Source organism: Aedes albopictus, chromosome 1 (assembly GCF_035046485.1).
Source record: "Aedes albopictus strain Foshan chromosome 1, AalbF5, whole genome shotgun sequence".
NCBI lineage: Eukaryota > Metazoa > Arthropoda > Insecta > Diptera > Culicidae > Aedes > Aedes albopictus.
Genome location: NC_085136.1, coordinates 34,066,946 through 34,085,342, shown reverse-complemented (window position 1 = coordinate 34,085,342; position 18,397 = coordinate 34,066,946). Strand labels below are relative to the sequence as shown.

General features: G+C 40.2%; 2 protein-coding genes across 2 annotated transcripts in view; both read right to left on the bottom strand.

Annotated features, from left to right (window-relative positions):
* The window catches only part of LOC109428485 (facilitated trehalose transporter Tret1-like), a 34,761-nt gene extending 24,309 nt beyond the window's left edge, over positions 1-10,452 (bottom strand). The window contains exon 1 of the mRNA XM_019704262.3: positions 9,572-10,452. Coding sequence (XP_019559807.3) covers positions 9,572-9,704 — 133 coding nt within the window. The 5' untranslated portion in view covers positions 9,705-10,452. The remainder of the gene's footprint in view (positions 1-9,571) is intronic.
* Positions 1-18,397, bottom strand: part of LOC109412976 (octopamine receptor Oamb-like) — an 841,374-nt gene that overhangs the window by 264,507 nt on the left and 558,470 nt on the right. The gene's annotated exons all lie outside the window — the stretch shown is intronic.

Sequence of the window (18,397 nt, the reverse complement as noted above, 5' to 3'; positions counted from 1 at the left end):
TCCAGAATGAATCTTAGAAAAAAAAACTCTAGGAGGAAACCAAGGGGAATGACATATCCTTTTCTAATCGGAAAATCCGCATATATCCGTTCCTAACCGTCGCTAACCGCTGCTATCTGAGCCGCAGGTGCAATTAGACGCGGTTAACGACGGATAGCAACGGATAAATGCGGATTTTTTCGATTAGCAAAGGAAAAGAGAAAACTGAGAAGGAAATTCCGTTAGAAAATCAGAAAGAATTCAGAAGGAACATCTAAAGGAATGCCTGACTAAATTTATGGAGGATTAACACTCTGCAGCGAGCGAATTTGCCAAAATATTTTTACTAAAGATGCCATTAGAGTGTTTGTCATTATACAAAATATTTGCAATTGAAGTCCGACATTTATCCAAGGTTGCTATGATTCAAGTTGTGTTGGTCATTTGTTGGGCTTGTTTGGCCAAATATTTGTCACGTCTAATGGGACCTTAACTGAAGTTCACCCAGTAGCCCATGACTGTATATTTAAAAATAATGAGCTTTGTAAGGATTTCGCGACGATCGTGTAAATGTTCTATCTTTGACAGCACAATGTTCACACATCCAACAACAAAGTCGGTTAGTCCGGAATAAAACAATCAGCATTCGAATAAACTCACAGTTCACTTTAAGAAGAACAACGAAATTAATCGAAAATAAATTTGTCGGGTTCTATTCTCAGGTCCGGTCCCGGAGCTCATTTTTTGTAAGCACAGAACGCTCAAACGTTGAAATTATTAAGTTCGTGCATCGGTCCATTAGCTTGTGCACCCTTGAATTCAATGTCTTGCACTCTGCCACGAGAAATTTGACGTGCACTTGGTTGGTGATCTTCCGGATTTTTTGTAAGCTATCCAATCCGATGTATGTTTGTCAGCGTGGACATTAAGAAAGATGATATTAAAAGCCTTTGTCAAGAGAAAATAGCAATCATCAAGGCAAAATCTGGAGCTCGATTTGAATAGGTCGTATGTACATTTGTCGATATAAAATTCGATCAGTTTATTTTAGTTATTGTAGCAATAGAGAAGATATTTTGGCGATTTTTAATGGTGGAACAGAAAGCCTGTTTTGTGATGATCCTGCTGTATGTATCAAGTTTGTTCAATTTCAACGGGTTTTGCTATAATAAGCGAGTTCAACTGATCGAATTTTTAATCGACAAAAGCACATACGACCTTTTCAAATCGAGCTCCTGAAATATAAGATAAATTTGAGGGTGAAAATTTTGAATTTTGAAGTGAACCGATTTCGGTGGCGTTACAATGAGGGAGCATTCAAATTCTTCTACAGATGTATTCGTAGATGTCATCTAATGAAATATTATTTTGATTGTGTATATTGGAAATCGATTATTTAATAATCGATTATTTGGGAACAAAAAACTTTGACACCGCTAACATCTTTTTTTCAAGAAATGTCACCTTGCACGGTAAACAAAAATTGATCAAAATACAATTATTGACTTTTTCTGACAACAGGTGGTGCTGTAATCATTCGTAAACGGCGTCTCCATGTCGTTGTATTTGAAAACACGAAGTGACCTATATTGTTAATATAGTATATTTGAATTAAGTCATAAGAGCGGTGCAGCTTCTCAACAGATTTGGATGATTCTACAGTAGACGTTCGATAACTGCAACATGTTTACGTTTCACTTATGTCGAATTCGTTTTTGAACCTGGGTTGGAACTGGATTGGCGGAAAATGTGTAAACAAACAAACGTCAAACAAACTCAAACAAACTTTAGTACAAGCGAAACCGAAGTCGGGTTGGGGTTGAAACTGTGATCTCATCCAGTTCCAACCCAGGTTGGAACTGAATCAAAAACGAAAACGACATTAGCGAACGAAAATCCGATAACTGCAACGCCTGAAATTGTCGACAAGCCATCAATTAACGTATAATGAACGAAACATTCATCCAACTGTTCTATAGGGCTAAAATGGCGCACCATTTTGACGTTTGGCGGTGCGATAACTGCAAATTTGTTGCACCTAACGGACTTGCAGTTAAAAAGCGTTGCAGTTAAACCGTTTGCACCTGTAATTGGAAATTGTCCTGTTCCAGGGTCAAAATTATCGGACGGAATGAATTCTGTTCATCGGCAGAAGGACTTATCCACCAATAGACGAGTGCACCGATGAACTGAATTCATCGCGGTCCGAGAATTTTGACACTACTGCGGGGTCGTTCCCAATCAGAATTGTTCAATTCTGATTGGAAATCTTTCACTTCTGATTGGAAGCGACCCCGCTCTAGTGTCAAAATTCTCGGACCGCGATGAATTCAGTTCATCGGTGCACTCGTCTATGAAACGAATTCATCGCGGTCCGAGAATTTTGACACTAGAGCGGGGCCATAGACAAGTGCACCGATGAACTGAATTCATCGCGGTCCGGTCGCGGGTTTAAATTCTGATTGGAAATCGTTCACTTCTGATTGGAAGCAGTCTCGCTCTAGTGTCAAAATTCTCGGACCGCGATGAATTCAGTTCATTAGTGGATAAGTCCATAAGTCCATGGTTATCCACTGGTGAAACTGGTAAACCAAATTCACTTCGTACAAGAATTTAGACACTAGAGTGATTCCATCAGATCAGAATCTTACAATTCTTATTGGAAACTGCCCCGCTCTAATGTCTAAATTCTTGGACCAAGTAAATTCGGTTCATTGGAGGATGGACTTACCCACCGATGAACCGATTTCACTACACGCTAAGAAAAAGTTACTCTAAAATGAGTAAGATTCACACAAAACTGAGCTAAACTGGAACAGCTCAAAAAATGAGTAAATTGCATTTCCAGCGATAGCGCTGGCCCAAGTGCAAAAATCCCAACAGTTTAGGCCGTATAATATTCTTCAGATCAGCAAGAATATTATACAACTTAAACTTATGAGATTTTCGCACTTGGGCCAGCGCTATCGCTGGAAATAAAATTTACTCAATTTTGAGTTGTCCCACTTTAGCTCCAAAATGAGTGAATTTTCTGACCGTGTATGTTTATCTGTGACCCAATTTGCGAACCAGCAACAAGGGAAGATATTTTCGTCTACACGCTAACCCTCGGTTACCCAGATTGGTGTCAAAGCGACCCAGATTGAGCAAAACTGCAGTTACTCTAATCTGAGTAAAGGCACCTTTACTCAAATCTGGGTTACCGATGTTGGTTGCAAAATCTGGGTAACTGGTACCCAGCTCCTCCGGGACCTTGATTTTGTTAATTTATTTCCAAATTAGATTTTTGATAAAAAGCTCCTAATTTCCATGTGCTTTTCACTTACCTGATGCAGGAAAACAGTTCCCTGGAAGAATTTCACTGTTTTCCCGTCATTTATCCTCATATTTTCTGTGAAAACATCCATAATTGCCTGCGTTCGCCTGATCGCTGCTATATTCGCAAGCCGGAAAGTGACAAAGTGCCGATTACCCAGATCTTTACCCAGATTCAACCAATCTGGGTTTTCGGATTACCCGGATTCTGACAACTGCTAACAACATGAAAATCCGGGTAGAATCGACCCAGGCGATGGGTAGTTTCAGGTTAGCGTGTAGGTAGGTGCATCAGTGTTTAGATTTCAAACCAGTGAAGGTTTCCTCATCGCTCGATCTACCTGACCAGAAACACATGACAAGATCATAACAAAATGGTGACAACTAGGGTCTTGTACCATTTGGGCAGGTGTTCCTATTTTGGGCACTTGCCGCTATAACTAAGTCAATTTCAAACCGATTGATTTGAATTTTTGTACAGAGTTAGATACTGTACGTGCTCTACTGCTACTGCTGCTACTGTTACTCTATACAAAAATTCAAATCAATTGGTTTGAAATTGGCTTAGTTATAGCGCTAAGTGCCTAAAATAGATACACCTGCCCAAATGGTACAAGACCCTACTTAGGCTGACACAAATTTCGAATTTCTCTTATGTTACCCCCTCCCCCCGCCCCTTCGGAAATTTGTTGTTGGAGTTTGACGTTTTGAGGGGGGGCACACACACAGAAAAAAAAGTTTCTAATCAGTGACTGAGTTGGCCTTACTCAGAAATTGAAAAATCCTTTGTATTCTTACTCAGTTTCAGCTAAAAATGGTACAACCCATTGCCATTGGGTTGTCCCACTTTTATCGGAAACTGAGTAAGAAAACAAAGGATTTTTCGATTTCTGAGTAAGACCAACTCAGTCACTGAGTAGAAAATTTTCTCGGTGCATAAATTACACTAGTTTACAGCATTTTTGAACTCGGTAAGCTGATGATCGTTTTTGGTGTAGAATCATGCCCTGAGTTCGAAAACGCGAAGGAAAAAAATTACAGTAGAGCGGAAATTTTTTCGACTTTCCATACAAGGTTGATGATTTGAAATCGATTTTTGTTCTATTTTTAAGCAAAGTCGCTCACTTCAAACATCTCATTCTCCGTAATCAATGCTCCGATTGAGCTGAAATTTTTACTGTAACTCGCCTACATATGATATGTCAAATAAACGTCGAGAAAGAATTTTTAAGTTGGTTTTTTCTTATTGAAAAAAATACATTTTCTTAAAAAATTTTGGAAATTTTGCTAAAATTTAAGAAGATCATCCCTAAAACACGCCAATATCTTGAATTTCATCAATCTGATGCAAAACCTGTATTCAGATGTTCGAATGGTATTGTATTCAGCTTTTAATTTATGGAAAAAGATTTAACATTAGTTAAATAAAACGCAATATATTTGAATTTTATTAAATTACATATTTTGAAAAGTTGCAAAACTCGATATTGAGCTAAAACTCAAAAACTGTTCTACTTAAAATTTTTTAAGGGTCGGTTTCGAAATCAGCACTAAATTGTGCTTCAAAAACTTTGGTCGTTGACAGAAGTTCACGACTTTCGTTTTATTTTGTAAACTTGTGTTATTTAAGACGTTTAAAAATATTAAAATCAAGCTAGAGTCGTCGAGAAAATTTCTTAACAAATCCGATGAGTTTTACAATTTTGCTTAATTGTTTGGGTAATTTTTTATCAAAAACATTTATTTTTTATCATCCCCCCCCCCCCTTGACGAGTCAACGGGCAGTGACAAAAGAAGCAAATGAAATTTGTTCTGGCCTTAATGTTGGAAATAACCTAGAAATAACTAGTTTTTGTTCTAAGGACTCTTCTATGCGAGTCATTCTCATGAAAGAATTATGAAAAAATTCGTTAGTTATTCGTTAAATATATAGCAACATTTGTTAGATTACGTATATTAGCATAATTTCCTCTAACACAATTTCAAAACATACTTATGCCATCGTAATATTTGTTAGAATTTTGTACAAAATTATATTAAAATCTATTACATATTTTTTTGCATTGTCATGTAAAAACTTGATATTTTGGTCACTGGGGTCACAGTAGTTAAAAGTTACACAAGCCATTGTAACAAAATAACAAAACTTTAAATAATGTTGTTATCTCCATTTGGTCGGGCATCCAGTTATTTATCAATGGAAATAAAGGATTGCTTGGATTCACTATACGGTCTCGTCTCGGCTCGGCTCGGAGAGATATCGCAGAAGTCGTCATTCTTGCTCTTGGCTCTACGGGTGTCTCTGATAGCCGACCTAGTAGGCGACAGAGAGATATGGTATTTCAAGTAGTTTATGTCAGCAAATTATGTTTAACCGTCCTAAGACGATAGAATTTTCGCATCACAGTGGCATAGTGCACGTTTAGTGTGCTTGTCTGGGTCATATTGACCCCAACATCCTACTATTAAGGCTTGAATTGTTTTGAAATAGAATGTACTGCACACACTTAATTAAGAATGCGAATCTCGGGTTACGAATGCCGAGATTTGCACAGCCGAATAGTCAGTCAAATGTTTTGAAGAAATCTCAGCTTCTTATTGACGAAAATCAGTATAACATGCCCTGTTGCTAAGCAACCTACCGTCTTGTTAGCTGAGTCTCGGTTAAAATTCAGAAACCGAGATTTGCACAGCCGAGCTCGGGAAATAAAACTGAATGTGCACCATTTACTCACAGGTGGATAGATAACTTGAACTACTATCACGCCGAGGACCTGGGATCGAATCCCACTCCCGACAAACTCACAAAATGTGAGTTCTCGTTAATACAGATAAAAAAAAAACTTGAACTTTAATTAGACAATAGGGGGATTCACACAACAGCGTACTGCGATCGAAGAAAAAGCGGTTTCTTGAGCGATTCAGGCAAGGATTTTTTCATGCATCAAGATAGACTGAGAAATTCCTTCTGAACTAAAACAGCCCTTAATGATATAATTTTAGTTGTGGTTTCATTCAAAATCATATTACCTATACCGTTTTGTTTGTTTTCTGTATTCCCCTTTGATCTACACACGTGCCGCTGTTCGATCACTTCTGCATATTTTGAACTCCAGATCTCTGAACGCAAATATTTCATACTTTGTGTACGCAAAATTAAGCATATTTGTATTTTTTTTTATTATTCGAAAGAGTCTCTCCAGAATTATTGATGAAATTTTTATTTAAGGACTAATGATAGCCCTTACTAATATTCCTGAAGAATCCCTAAAGGTAATTCTGAAGAAATTTCAAGGAAATTTTTAGAGGAGTCCCAAGTGAATTTTCTGATTTTGCTGAATTTGTTGGATAAATAGCAGGATAGCTGGAGAAACTCCTCGGAAAAGCCTTGATGGCATTCCTAGAAAAGTTTGCTGACGATTTTTTGGAAAAAAAAATCCTGGAGAAATATTCTTGGATGATTTTCTGAAAGTACACCAAGAATTCCAAGAAAGTAAGCAAACTGTGGACGTATTTCAGGAGGAAATATCAAAGAATATCTGGAAGAATTCCTTCTTTAATCACAGTAAGCAAGCAATCATGCAAGAGTCTAGAGCAATGCCTGCAGGATTTTTCAGATTAATCTCCGTAGAAACTCTTCGAGGTGAAATTCCATCCAGAAGCACCAGCTGACGTAGTTGGATCCATTAAAGAGGAACATTTTCTTGTTTTCTTCCATCACTGCTCACAAATTCTTCCGACCGCCGTAAAACTTGTTTACACTAAATTCTTTTTTTACACGACTTTTTTTTACGCGATTTTATTTTGCACGACTTTTTTTACGCGATTTTCTCGAAGTTACGCGACTTTTTTTTACGCGATTTTGATCATTTGCGGAGGGCAAATCGCGTAAAAAAAAATTTCCTTTGGATTTTTTTGCGCGATTTCTCGAAGTTACGCGAACTTTTTTTACACGATCTTTTTTTGCGCGAACGCATCCATCGCGTAAAAACAGAATTTAGTGTAAACGTATTCAAACGTGCATTCGTATGGGGCTAGGGTTGGGCTCATAACCTATAAACGGTGATGTACGGAACAGAGAAGAAACGCGTGTGTTCTAATCGAATGCGACAACTGAATTGTTATTGTTAACCTTCTTGGTTCCACATTATCGTGGAAGTACCCATTTTCCATTCTGAATATACCCAAAGGAATATAACTGGTCACACTAGTTTATACTCAAGTCTAACAAGGTAAGTGTCTGATTTACTCTATTTGCTTATGAAATCATCGACGTGAACCAAACATATTGGTGGGAACCCAACTAACTGTGGATATTGCGTAGCCCACCGGAAACATCCGTTCCCAGCCTTCTACAGCAAACTACAGTAGAATCACTTGGCATTATACGAGACTCACGATCAGGCGACTTACTCCACCAAAGCTCCACTCCTCGGTGAGACAGCATCACACTGGTAACCTCGACGTGATGCTTGCTGTCACTGATGCTTGCTAGGAGAAAAACAGGCAAGGGGAATGACACTATCGTTTGTTCATCCGTCATTGAGAACGAGCGAATATGTGATGGAAGTGATGAAACAATAGTTGGTGATAAGGCAGATTTTAATACAAAAGAGATCTCGACAGTGCTAATCGTAATCTTAAAATGCATTTGTATTTATTGTCCACTAAATCAACTTGTTACTAAATTTGTTATCCTAGTAGAAAACCCCTGGAGATCAATCTACTAATTGTATGATTGCAGCTTATAGGTCGTCAAAACAGATGAATGTTCAGGGGGAAAAACAGATTCGATACTTTAAGTACCGTAAAACGGGGTAACATTGATCGACTTGACCGATCTCGTGAAATGTCCAAACAAGCATTTTTCATTGAATCAGTTTCTGCTCACGAATGGTTTTTCGTAATCTGCTGTTATTGAGCTATTAATTGACATGGAATTCATGAAAATTGAATTTCATAAACATTGAAATATATCGATTTTTCCTTAACTGTGTTCCGTAACGCAATGGGATGCATGGTCAAACATCTTAAATATGACATCCTAGATTTTGATTTAATAAAACAAACCTTTATAAAACTACTATTTTTCAACAAAATGTACGATTCAAAGTAGGCTATTAATTCCTTAAGTAATTGCATACATCTAGGCGGTTTAGAGGATTTTAATCCTAAAATAACTCAAAAAGTGCATAACTTGTAAGAATTTGAACAACACATTCAGCACAAATGTACATTGTTATCTTAGGTGATTGATGTTACACCAAATCAACAAAATCAAAAAATAGATTGAAAAGCTTATTTTAACATGATTTGAAATTTCACAATACTTTTTAGAGTAGCTTAGCACATACTCAGAGGGTCAGTACTTGTTTTAAAAATATAAAACATGAAACGTTTGCTTTAACAAGAGAATTATTCAAGAAAGATCGAGAATTCTGATCAATGCTACCCCGGATTATGGTACACTGAAAGTTTAAGTTTGCAAACGAAGCTAATTTATTATCCTAAAACACTAATTAAAAAACCTAATTGTGAAATCTGACTTGAACCAATGCCTTGTCGACACCTAGATTGGTAAACTTGTGCAGTAACGCAGTTAACTTTATCATGACAAGTATCTACAACAGCACAGCGGTATGGCAGCAGGGAATCACGCAGGAGGACCCAGTTCAAATCTTCTCCAGGAGTGTATCATATACAGTAAGATTGGTCACGTTTCACGCAATAAAAAACAACTAACTCAGGCTGTGGTGAATCTGGAAAGTACATTTTTGTTTTCACATTCATTTTGAAAAAGTTTTATCAGAAGCTGCTTAGAAGGCTAAGTAGAATCCTCCAACAAGCTGCTTAGCTTATAAAGTACCCTCTTATCCGAACTTCTGGTTACTTGGGTAGCATCGGGCTAAAAATCTTGTTAATAAAATAAATACTGATATAATACAACAATACAATACATACATATTGTTTTGTAGGAAAATATGGACCTAGCTCACCAATCTACAATACATGTTTTATTGAAATCGACTGCGTTATGATGTTACGACCATAACGTCACATCATACACCATATCACAAGCACATCCACCAGCTTCTACTTCACAAATGTGTACTAACCAAACTCTTCTATTTAGGACCTAGGGTCGAATCTCACCCGAGACAGATCAATAAAACAATAGTCCATCTGTGGACCTTTATTTTCTGTACATCAAACACTTTCAGCAAAAAAAAAGTAAAAAATATCGGTTTCTGCTTCCAAAGCGACAAGCTTGACTTACCCACAACTGTGAACAACACGGCGATCCATTTCTCGCCCAAATGGCACCGTTTCTGCATCTCCATCGAATCGTTACTGCTCTGATTGCTCAGCATTCTTCGAGATGATTGCTCCACTTTCGCTGCACTTCCCATGATTGTGAACTTTTTTCTTATTGCGGCAACTTCGACGATTCAGTTTTCAACGTTTTCAACCAACCACCACGGAATCCGATTCCAACACTTGCACCAAAAATTCACCTTTTCACCACTTTTCCGCGGTAGATAGAAACCACCCAATTGGGCGCCGCCAACTTTGTGAGGGTCCTTTCTGGTTCCTTCGCCCTCGTTTCACGTCGCCTACTGCTCGCCTTTTTTTTAATAACTGCTCCCTAGCGAATCCCTCACACCCCTCTCTCAATCAATATTATGCTTATAATCCACTTTCACGTGCTTTTTTGTGGCTTTTCGCGTTTTTCTCACCTCCACTCCGTAATGAACCAAGAGGGGGCAACACGAGATGAAAAAAAAAGTTGTTTGCGATGCAAATTATGCCACAGCTACCCTAACCATAACCGACGTCCCAGCCACTTGTTTGTTATCCCTGCTTCTTCCAACACCGCACCGGCCGGTCGTCCTGGGCGGATGCTGCGGTCAGGATTTATTAAAAGCTAATTAGGCTGAAGGGAAGGGACCAAACCGCCTTCACACCGTCAGCCACCTCGCACTTGTTGAAACTGTTTTTTTCTCTCCCATTCCTTCCTAAACAACGTGGGATAAGGCACGGCTTCGCTTTTCCTGTTACGTCGCGCGCAACGATATTTAAATAGCGGGCACACTATCACGACTCGCGACTTTTTCCCGGCACGATCCGACTCAGACTGACGGGAAAGTGCTGATCGCAGCGGAAGAATATTTCCAAACCAGCCAGTAGTTAAGTCTGATTCTCGAAACAGGCAGGATGAAAAAAAATCGAAAAGTAAGCATGTGAGCATATGAACAGGCTTATCAACCGGCCGCTCCTCAAAATTCAAAACACAGTGATAGTGGCGCCCCGGGCTCTTACCGCGTCGAGCCATCGCCGTTGGGTGAGATGTTTTTATATATTTCGAATATACCCAAACTTGTTCAAATGTAGCCGACGTTGCAGCAAAGCTAGCGTGAACGCGAGACGTGGACGTTTTCTCTTAGCTAGTGATGTCGTAAAATATGCACCCTATTATATTGGGAATAATGACATTTCCTCTAACGAGAAGTTAAAATTATAATATCCAATTCTAATCATGAGCATGAGCATAGATGACCGTACAATTTGTAGTTGCTACTTCATGATTGATCAGAACAGTCAAAATTGTACAAGGAATCAATAAAAGAAGCTTGGGAGTAGCTTAACGTTCCAAGGTGCACCTCCGAGAATTCTAAACTTGAATAAGTCAATAACGGCGTCAGATGTCGTGTGGCCCATCCACAAAAAAGGCGACAAGTTGGATTGTGGGATCAAAATATTGAGCGCTGCCTACAAGATACTCTCTCATATGTTAAACCGCCGTCAAGCACCGATTGGAAGACAGTTCGTGGGATAACATCAGGCAGGATTCATAGGTGATCGCGCTACAACGGACCAGATGTTCGCCATCCGTCAGGTATTACAAAAATACCGCGAATACAACGTGCCCACATATCACTTGTTCGTCGATTTTAAATCGGTGTATGATACAATCGATCAAGAACAGCTATGGCATAAATTTCCCAAATGGAGGGGAACGTGCCTCTGTAGCCAACCTACTGATTGAACAATTGATCGAGACCAGCTATGGCAGATCATGCACGAATACGGATTCAGCCAGGCGAATCGGATTAGTCATTAATGTGTTGAAGATAAAGTAGGGAAGAATCACTACGCATACATACATACATTTATTTGATCAACATCATTAAGACAAGACATAATCAACAATAGTAAGCCACAATTAGCATTGGGCAAATCTGGCTTGGACATCGATTTTTGAAAATCGATTCGAATCGGGTCAGCCGATTCGAGAATCGATTCGAATCGATTCACCGATTTAATCGAATGCTTTGAATCGATGTTTTCACATCGATTCGATATTATTAAATATTACAATACTATAAATGATTCGTTTGCTGCATGTAGTTCAAGTTCATGGTATGTTTTATTTGTCGATATAAATTCAATATCCAAATTTGAGATTGCATATCGTACATTTCGCGACACTGATTCGAAAATGGATACAACGTTAAGACAATGCATTCTGAAAAAAACAATTTTTTTGAATCGAAAGAAAAATCTTGAGATCCTGAGATAAATTTATGCAGACTGCTGAGAGAAATCTCCCAGAATCTTTAAAGAGACTCCTCCAACATTCCTCTAGAATTATGTAAGAGATTTCTTCAGAGTGCTGAAAATAAAAAGAAAGCAAGACTTTTCCGGTATCTTGGTAAAAATTCTCTCTGAATAAGGATTTCCCTGGAATCCTGAGAGAGATTACTCCATATCTATGAGACGGAATGTCTCAGAATCCCGAGAGGAATTCTCCCAGAATCTTGTGACAGCTTGTCCCAGAACCCTAAGGGATGCTCCCAAAATGATCCAAAATCCAAAAAAGGATTATCCAAGAACCCAAAGATAAATCTTCCCAGAATCCTGTTAGGAATTCCGGTTCTTTCCCATTTTTGAGATAAATTCGTCTAGAATACTTAGAGAGATTCTCACACAAGATTTTCGGAATTCTAAGATGAATTTCCCAAGAAACTTAAAAGATACGATCAAGAATTCTGAAAAGGAGGATTTCTTCAGAATCCTGGGAAAGGTTAACTCAAAATACTGGACAAGACTGCCAAAGTAACCTGAGATATACGCTCTCAGAAATCTGGGAGATGGAATTCCCTGAGAAGAATTCCTCCAGAATCCTTTTAGATATTCTTCCAGAATTCTCCTAAAATCCTGAGTGGAATCCTTTCGAATGCTGAGAATAGTTCTACCAGAATCCTGAGAGGGATCATAAGACGGATTCTTCCAGATTCTTAAGAGAAATATATCTAGAAACCTAAGAAGGATTTTTCCGAAAATTTGATAGGGATTATGAAAACTTCTAGAGTGGACTTCCCCAGCATCCTGAGAAAGATTCTCTAGAATTCTGAGCAAAACCTGATAAAAATTACTGCAGATCCCAGAATCTTTGAAAGGAGTTCCCTAAACTCCTGAAAGGGATTTTCCCAGATATCTGAGAGTGATTCCTCTAGAACACTTTAAATTGTTACACCAGAATCTGAAGAGAATCCTCCCATAATCTTGTTATGGATTTTCCATTATTACTAAGAGGGACTCCCCCAGAATCCTGAAAGGGATTTCTGGGAGCAACTGCTCCAGAATACAGAAAACAGAATGTTACGAATTATTGATTGACATCACGGGCGGCAGTGTTGGCAGCAACAACTGGGGTTCTCATAGAATGCTGAGCAGGATTTCTTCTGAACCCCAAAAGGCATCACAAAATCTATGCGAGGGATTCTCCAAAATTCAAATTTGCCCAGAATATAGTGAGAGATTCATCGATAATTAAAAATTTTGAAAGAAAGTGCCCCAGAATCTTGAAAAAATATAGCCCCAGTGTTGCATCTAAGCAACCATGTAATAGTAAATGTACTAACAACATGAGATAAATAAATTATTCTTAATCCAACCACCAACCGATGCAGTTCCGTTACTACATTTGGCGACGAGGATGCGGATTTCAAACCGATATGATAAAACGGACGCGGACCGAGACGCGGTTCCACATTTGCTGCAAGATCGAAGGCCTTGGATTCAAGAAAAAGCTATGCAAGTCGAATGCAAGTGATAGTGCCTGTGCGTTTTTACGTTGCCTAGTTTGGATATTGGAGAAAAGGAAGATAGAACACTACGGACGTATAGTATTCATGATTTGCGGCGTTAATTCAAATCCGTAGCAAAATCGTGTTTTTTTCTAACTCTGAAGATAACGTAGTAGGTATGTGAGCTGTGGTTGAAAGGTAGAAATTATTTCTCTTTACCAGTTTTGCCCAGATTAGCTACCCAGCCAACCACATATCGTAAATCATTGTGTAAAAAATACGTATATTTTTATATATTAAATCAGAATTGTATAATAATATGTATATTTGTTGACAATGATTGCGTAAAATCGCTTTTCATGCCAAATTATATTTCAATTGCGATAATGTTTCATATAGTCGTCTCCGATCATAAAAGGTGCGAGATACTATCGGTAGGATCGCGCAGAATCGGATAGAATCTTGAAAAAAACATACATTCTTAGTGTCAAGCTGCAAGTTCGCTAGCATCGTAGCACAGAACAGATGTGTATCTTAGAACAAATTTGAAGTTTCGAGGTGGACGTCGTTAAATTTTCACTTGGAGAACTAGATTGGAATGAATTTCCTTAGAAAAATAAAAAAATAATCAAAGCGTGCCTCGCTCCCGCCCTATGCTCGCTGTACAAAAAAGCTTGCTTTCCACCACCAGGTTCGCTAGTGTCCAGCAATCAATCGAGCGGCTCTTTTCGTGATGAAGATTCACCCCCGTGATCGTAGGGTTTTGTACCATTTGGGCAGGTATACCTATTTTGGACACTTGCCGCTATAACTAAGTAAATCTCAAACCGATTGATTTGAATTTTTGTACAGAGTTAGATACTGTACGTGCCTAACTCTATACAAAAATTCAAATCAATCGGTTTGAAATTTACTTAGTTATAACAGCAAGTGCCCAAAATAGGTACACCTGCCCAAATGGTATATGACCCTATATATGATTTCTTTGAATCGTGGAAATCGTCGCTTCACATCGTATATGAATCTGCTAAATCGAGCTTGCTACCTACCTAAACTGCCCCCACTCGCATAACAGTCCCATCTTTGCTGGGTTTCCTATTCATATGGGACTGTTATGCGAGTGGGGGCAGTAAAGGTATGATGAAAATCGGTGAAATCGTATATAACTATAACAATGCTGTATATTGATCGTTTGCGTCACACTTGCGTCGTATTCCAAGTGAATGAAATCGTAGAAATCGTATATTCATTGTTACAGTCGCATATGATTGTTACTGCACTTTTAATAGTCGTATCTTAAACTCGGAAATCGTAAATGGTTTTGTTTACATATTTGTATGACGGAGAAAAAGAAAAAAATGTTATTCATCACTAATTTGTATTTTGTTGTTGTCGACACATTCCAAACATGGTAGCAATAATTTCAACCAAATATATAGTTTTTCATACTAGCAAATGACTTACAATAAGTGATGTATAGATTCCAACAACGATGTGAATTCCGGGCCTCTTGCACGGCACCACTTTTGGTGCCACACAATGCACAACAACAACGCTCCCACCACAAGTCTCGCACCGTATCATACTAATTTTTATTCGTTTCATGCCATTCACTTTGAACTCTCTATTTTCAACTTGGCAGTATAGCCAATAGAGATAACGCGCAGTTACCTATCAAAGGACCTAAGTTTGATTCCCACTGAGCACCAATTGTTTTTTTTTTATTTGAAAATCTTGAGTCGTATATTGGTACTCTCAATCGTAATAAGATCATGCATAATCGTATATTTAGACGGACAAAATTGGTGAAATCGTAGAAATTTTTCGAGAAATCGTAAAATATGTTGGATGGAATCGCAGTAATCGTATATATGTTTCGATATGGCCTTCACTTGAGTATGTATATGCCTGTTTCGTGCATTGAATACGCTTTCTTTGGTGCTATATATGTGTGACTAGTTCAGTTGCAATTTCGATATAGCAACCAAAATGCTGGCTGGGCTCCCACGTATCGTTTTCTATCAGAGAACGGAATTCCTCGTCCATCGCAGTCTTCCAGAATACACTTTCCGGACTGGCCATTGCTTCTTCGTAGCTTCGTGGCTCAGCATCCGAATGCAAAACCATGCCAATCGTTTCGCGGTATCGCGCTTGGTTTGACGGATCGATCTCCGGGGAAACGTAGCGCCTTCATCCAGCATTGAATCGTCTGCAGTGTCGTACCCACAATTTTCATCGTCCAGGTGTTCATTATCGCTGTCCAAATTATCCAACGGTTCTTGATTGACAGCCCAGTAGCACTCTGGAAGTTTGGCATCGAACAGCATGCACCGGCTCATCTACCGGTTCTTTCTCTCGGCAACACCATTCTGCTGAGGAGAGTAGCTTGCGATGAATTGCGCCCGAATCCCTTCTTGTCTGTAGAACTTTCTCAAAACCTACTGTAGTCGTCGATGATGGTCATGAAATATCGGCACCCTGACACCGACACGTTTTCCACAGGGCCGCAAACGTCGGTGTGCACGAGGTCGAGCACAGCAGTGGATTTCCTCTCCACCGATTTCGGAAACGGTTTCCGACTCATTTTCGCTTTCTGGCAGCAGTCGCATCCCTCTTGCACTCCGCAATCGTACAGCTTCAGTCCGTTCACCAGGTTCTTGTTAACCATCGCTTCGAGCGCATTGGGATCGCGATGCCCAAATCGCCGATGCCACACGTGTTGGCAGTCCACGTTGTGGTGGTCCTTCGCAGCCATCGTCACTTCTTTCGTTGTTCTCACCTTGTAGAGTCCTCCAATTTTGACCGCGGCCGCTGCTAGTTGGCCACCGACGAGAATCCGGCATCCTACCTCATCGAACGTCACTGCGGCGCCTTTCTCAACGAGCTTGGGTACAGAGAGGAGGTTGATTTTCAAGCTTGGTACGTAGAGCACGTTGCCTAGGGTAACGATGGTTGTTTTCCGTCGTCATGGTAACACAACAACCGCCCTGAGCCGACGCCTTCCACCTTCGCAAGTTTTCCATCTGCCAGGCTGACAGATTTTACGGGGCTTTCGTTGAGATCCTCGAAAAATCCTCGCTCGCCGCACATGTGCCGGGATGCCCCCGAGTCCACAATTCACTCACCTGAATCCGCTTGTCCTCCCGCCATCAGGGCGAACGTTACCGCGTCTTCACTGCGTGCCGTTTTTGCTTTCGGCGAACAACCTTTCTCCGATTCCGTCTCCTTGGCGTACAACTTGCACTCCTTCTGCTTGTGGTCAATTTTCTGGCAAAAATGGCACACAATCGTCTTCTTTTTCTTTGAAAAATTGGCCTTCAACGCTGAATTCACCGATCCGTGGTTCCGTTTTGCCATTTTATCCAGCAGCTTGCTTTTGACCAGCTCCAGTTTCAACTCGTCATCGGAACGGCTCTCGAGGGCCGTCGTCAACGTATCGAACGAATCGGGCAGGCTCCTTAGCAATAGTGCAACCATCAGCGGTTCACCCAGGTCCAGTCCAACGCACGACAGTTTACCAAACAGCTCATCCAGCTCGAACAAATGGTTCTGCATGTCGTCCCCGTCCTTATACGTTTTGTTGCAGATTCTCTTCAGGACCGCAACCTTCGAGCAGAGGGATGTCTTCTGGTGGTGCTTCTGGATGTTTTCCCATGCTTCCTTGGCCGTCTTCGTATCACGAATCAGGGGGTCCTCCACCAGCAGCGTAATCATCACTCTTGCTTTGCTGTCACCTCTCTTCCAGACGTCTGTCAGGGGCTCCGGGGCTTCATCCTCGATGTACTTTCACATGTCCTCTCGAGTCAGCAGCATTTCCGCCTTGAATTTCCACACCGAGTACTTGGAATTATTCAGCTTCATTCCATGGCGCTTCCAGAAACTTCCACGTTTCGCTTGCTTCGGTCCCCCACCTATTGGGTATTCGGAGGTGTTTGACTGAACTGATTGACGGTTTACTAAAGACTAATATATTTTCATTCTAATGACAAGTTCATATAAACTCATAGGTTGCTACGATTCGTAACATCTAACAATCTGATCAGCAAATTTCCCCATTTTATAAAAAAAAGTGTCGTGCGGAGAGCCGGGGTTTAATTTTCAACAGGTTCGGTCAATTTGTATGTTTCATTGACGACAAAACATTTGGTGTTTCGTAAATCGGCACAGCATTTATTTAATATGGCTGTAAAGATGTGTGTACACCTTTTGGGAGAAAGATTAGATTGATCTGGGTAGTGTAGGAGCTGGCTAGGAAGTTTTGTAGCGTACTGCTGATGACTCAGTATTAGCTTGGTAACCATGCAGAGCTAAACAAATAAAATAATTGAAACGGTTGTTAATTGATCATATGGAAAACTGTGTCATCCCTACTTCCAATGACAAAAAACATGTCAGATCACACCGCAAAGCAACACCAAAGGTATTCATTTCGGATTCCCGTTTCGTTGCTATAGCCTAGACTAGACGACCTGATAAGGACAGTAGTTTTTTTGTGTGTGCTGTGCATCCATCCAAATCCACAGTCGAACGGCGCGCGGCAGCCTGCTGCTGCTCCCCGGTTCTCGACGGCGCGGATTTGTGACCGGTAGACCTGATGCAATCGCACACTCGCCCACCGAGTGACACACATCACGACCAACGAAAACGGTGGAGCAGATAGTGGACGACGCGACATAGGTTCAGCTGCGCTATGGATTACTGCACGAATTTATTCTGGCCTGCTTACTCTCACACGAAATTTGACGTTTGAGCGGTGTCTGCACCTCTCAAACGTCAAATTTCCTGTGAGAGTAAGCAGGCCAGCATAAATTCGTGCAGTGGACCATGTGAAAGTGATAGGATTGCAAGTGGATGAATGTCAACTGGATGACGAAGACGACGACGACGACGCGACTACGCCATGTGGCGACGAGGTGTGGGAATTTCGAGCTACGAACGTGACACCATCGAAAAGGGTAAACTATTTCCGGTAAGGTCAGTTGGAGACGTTGATAAGGATGGATGATTTATTT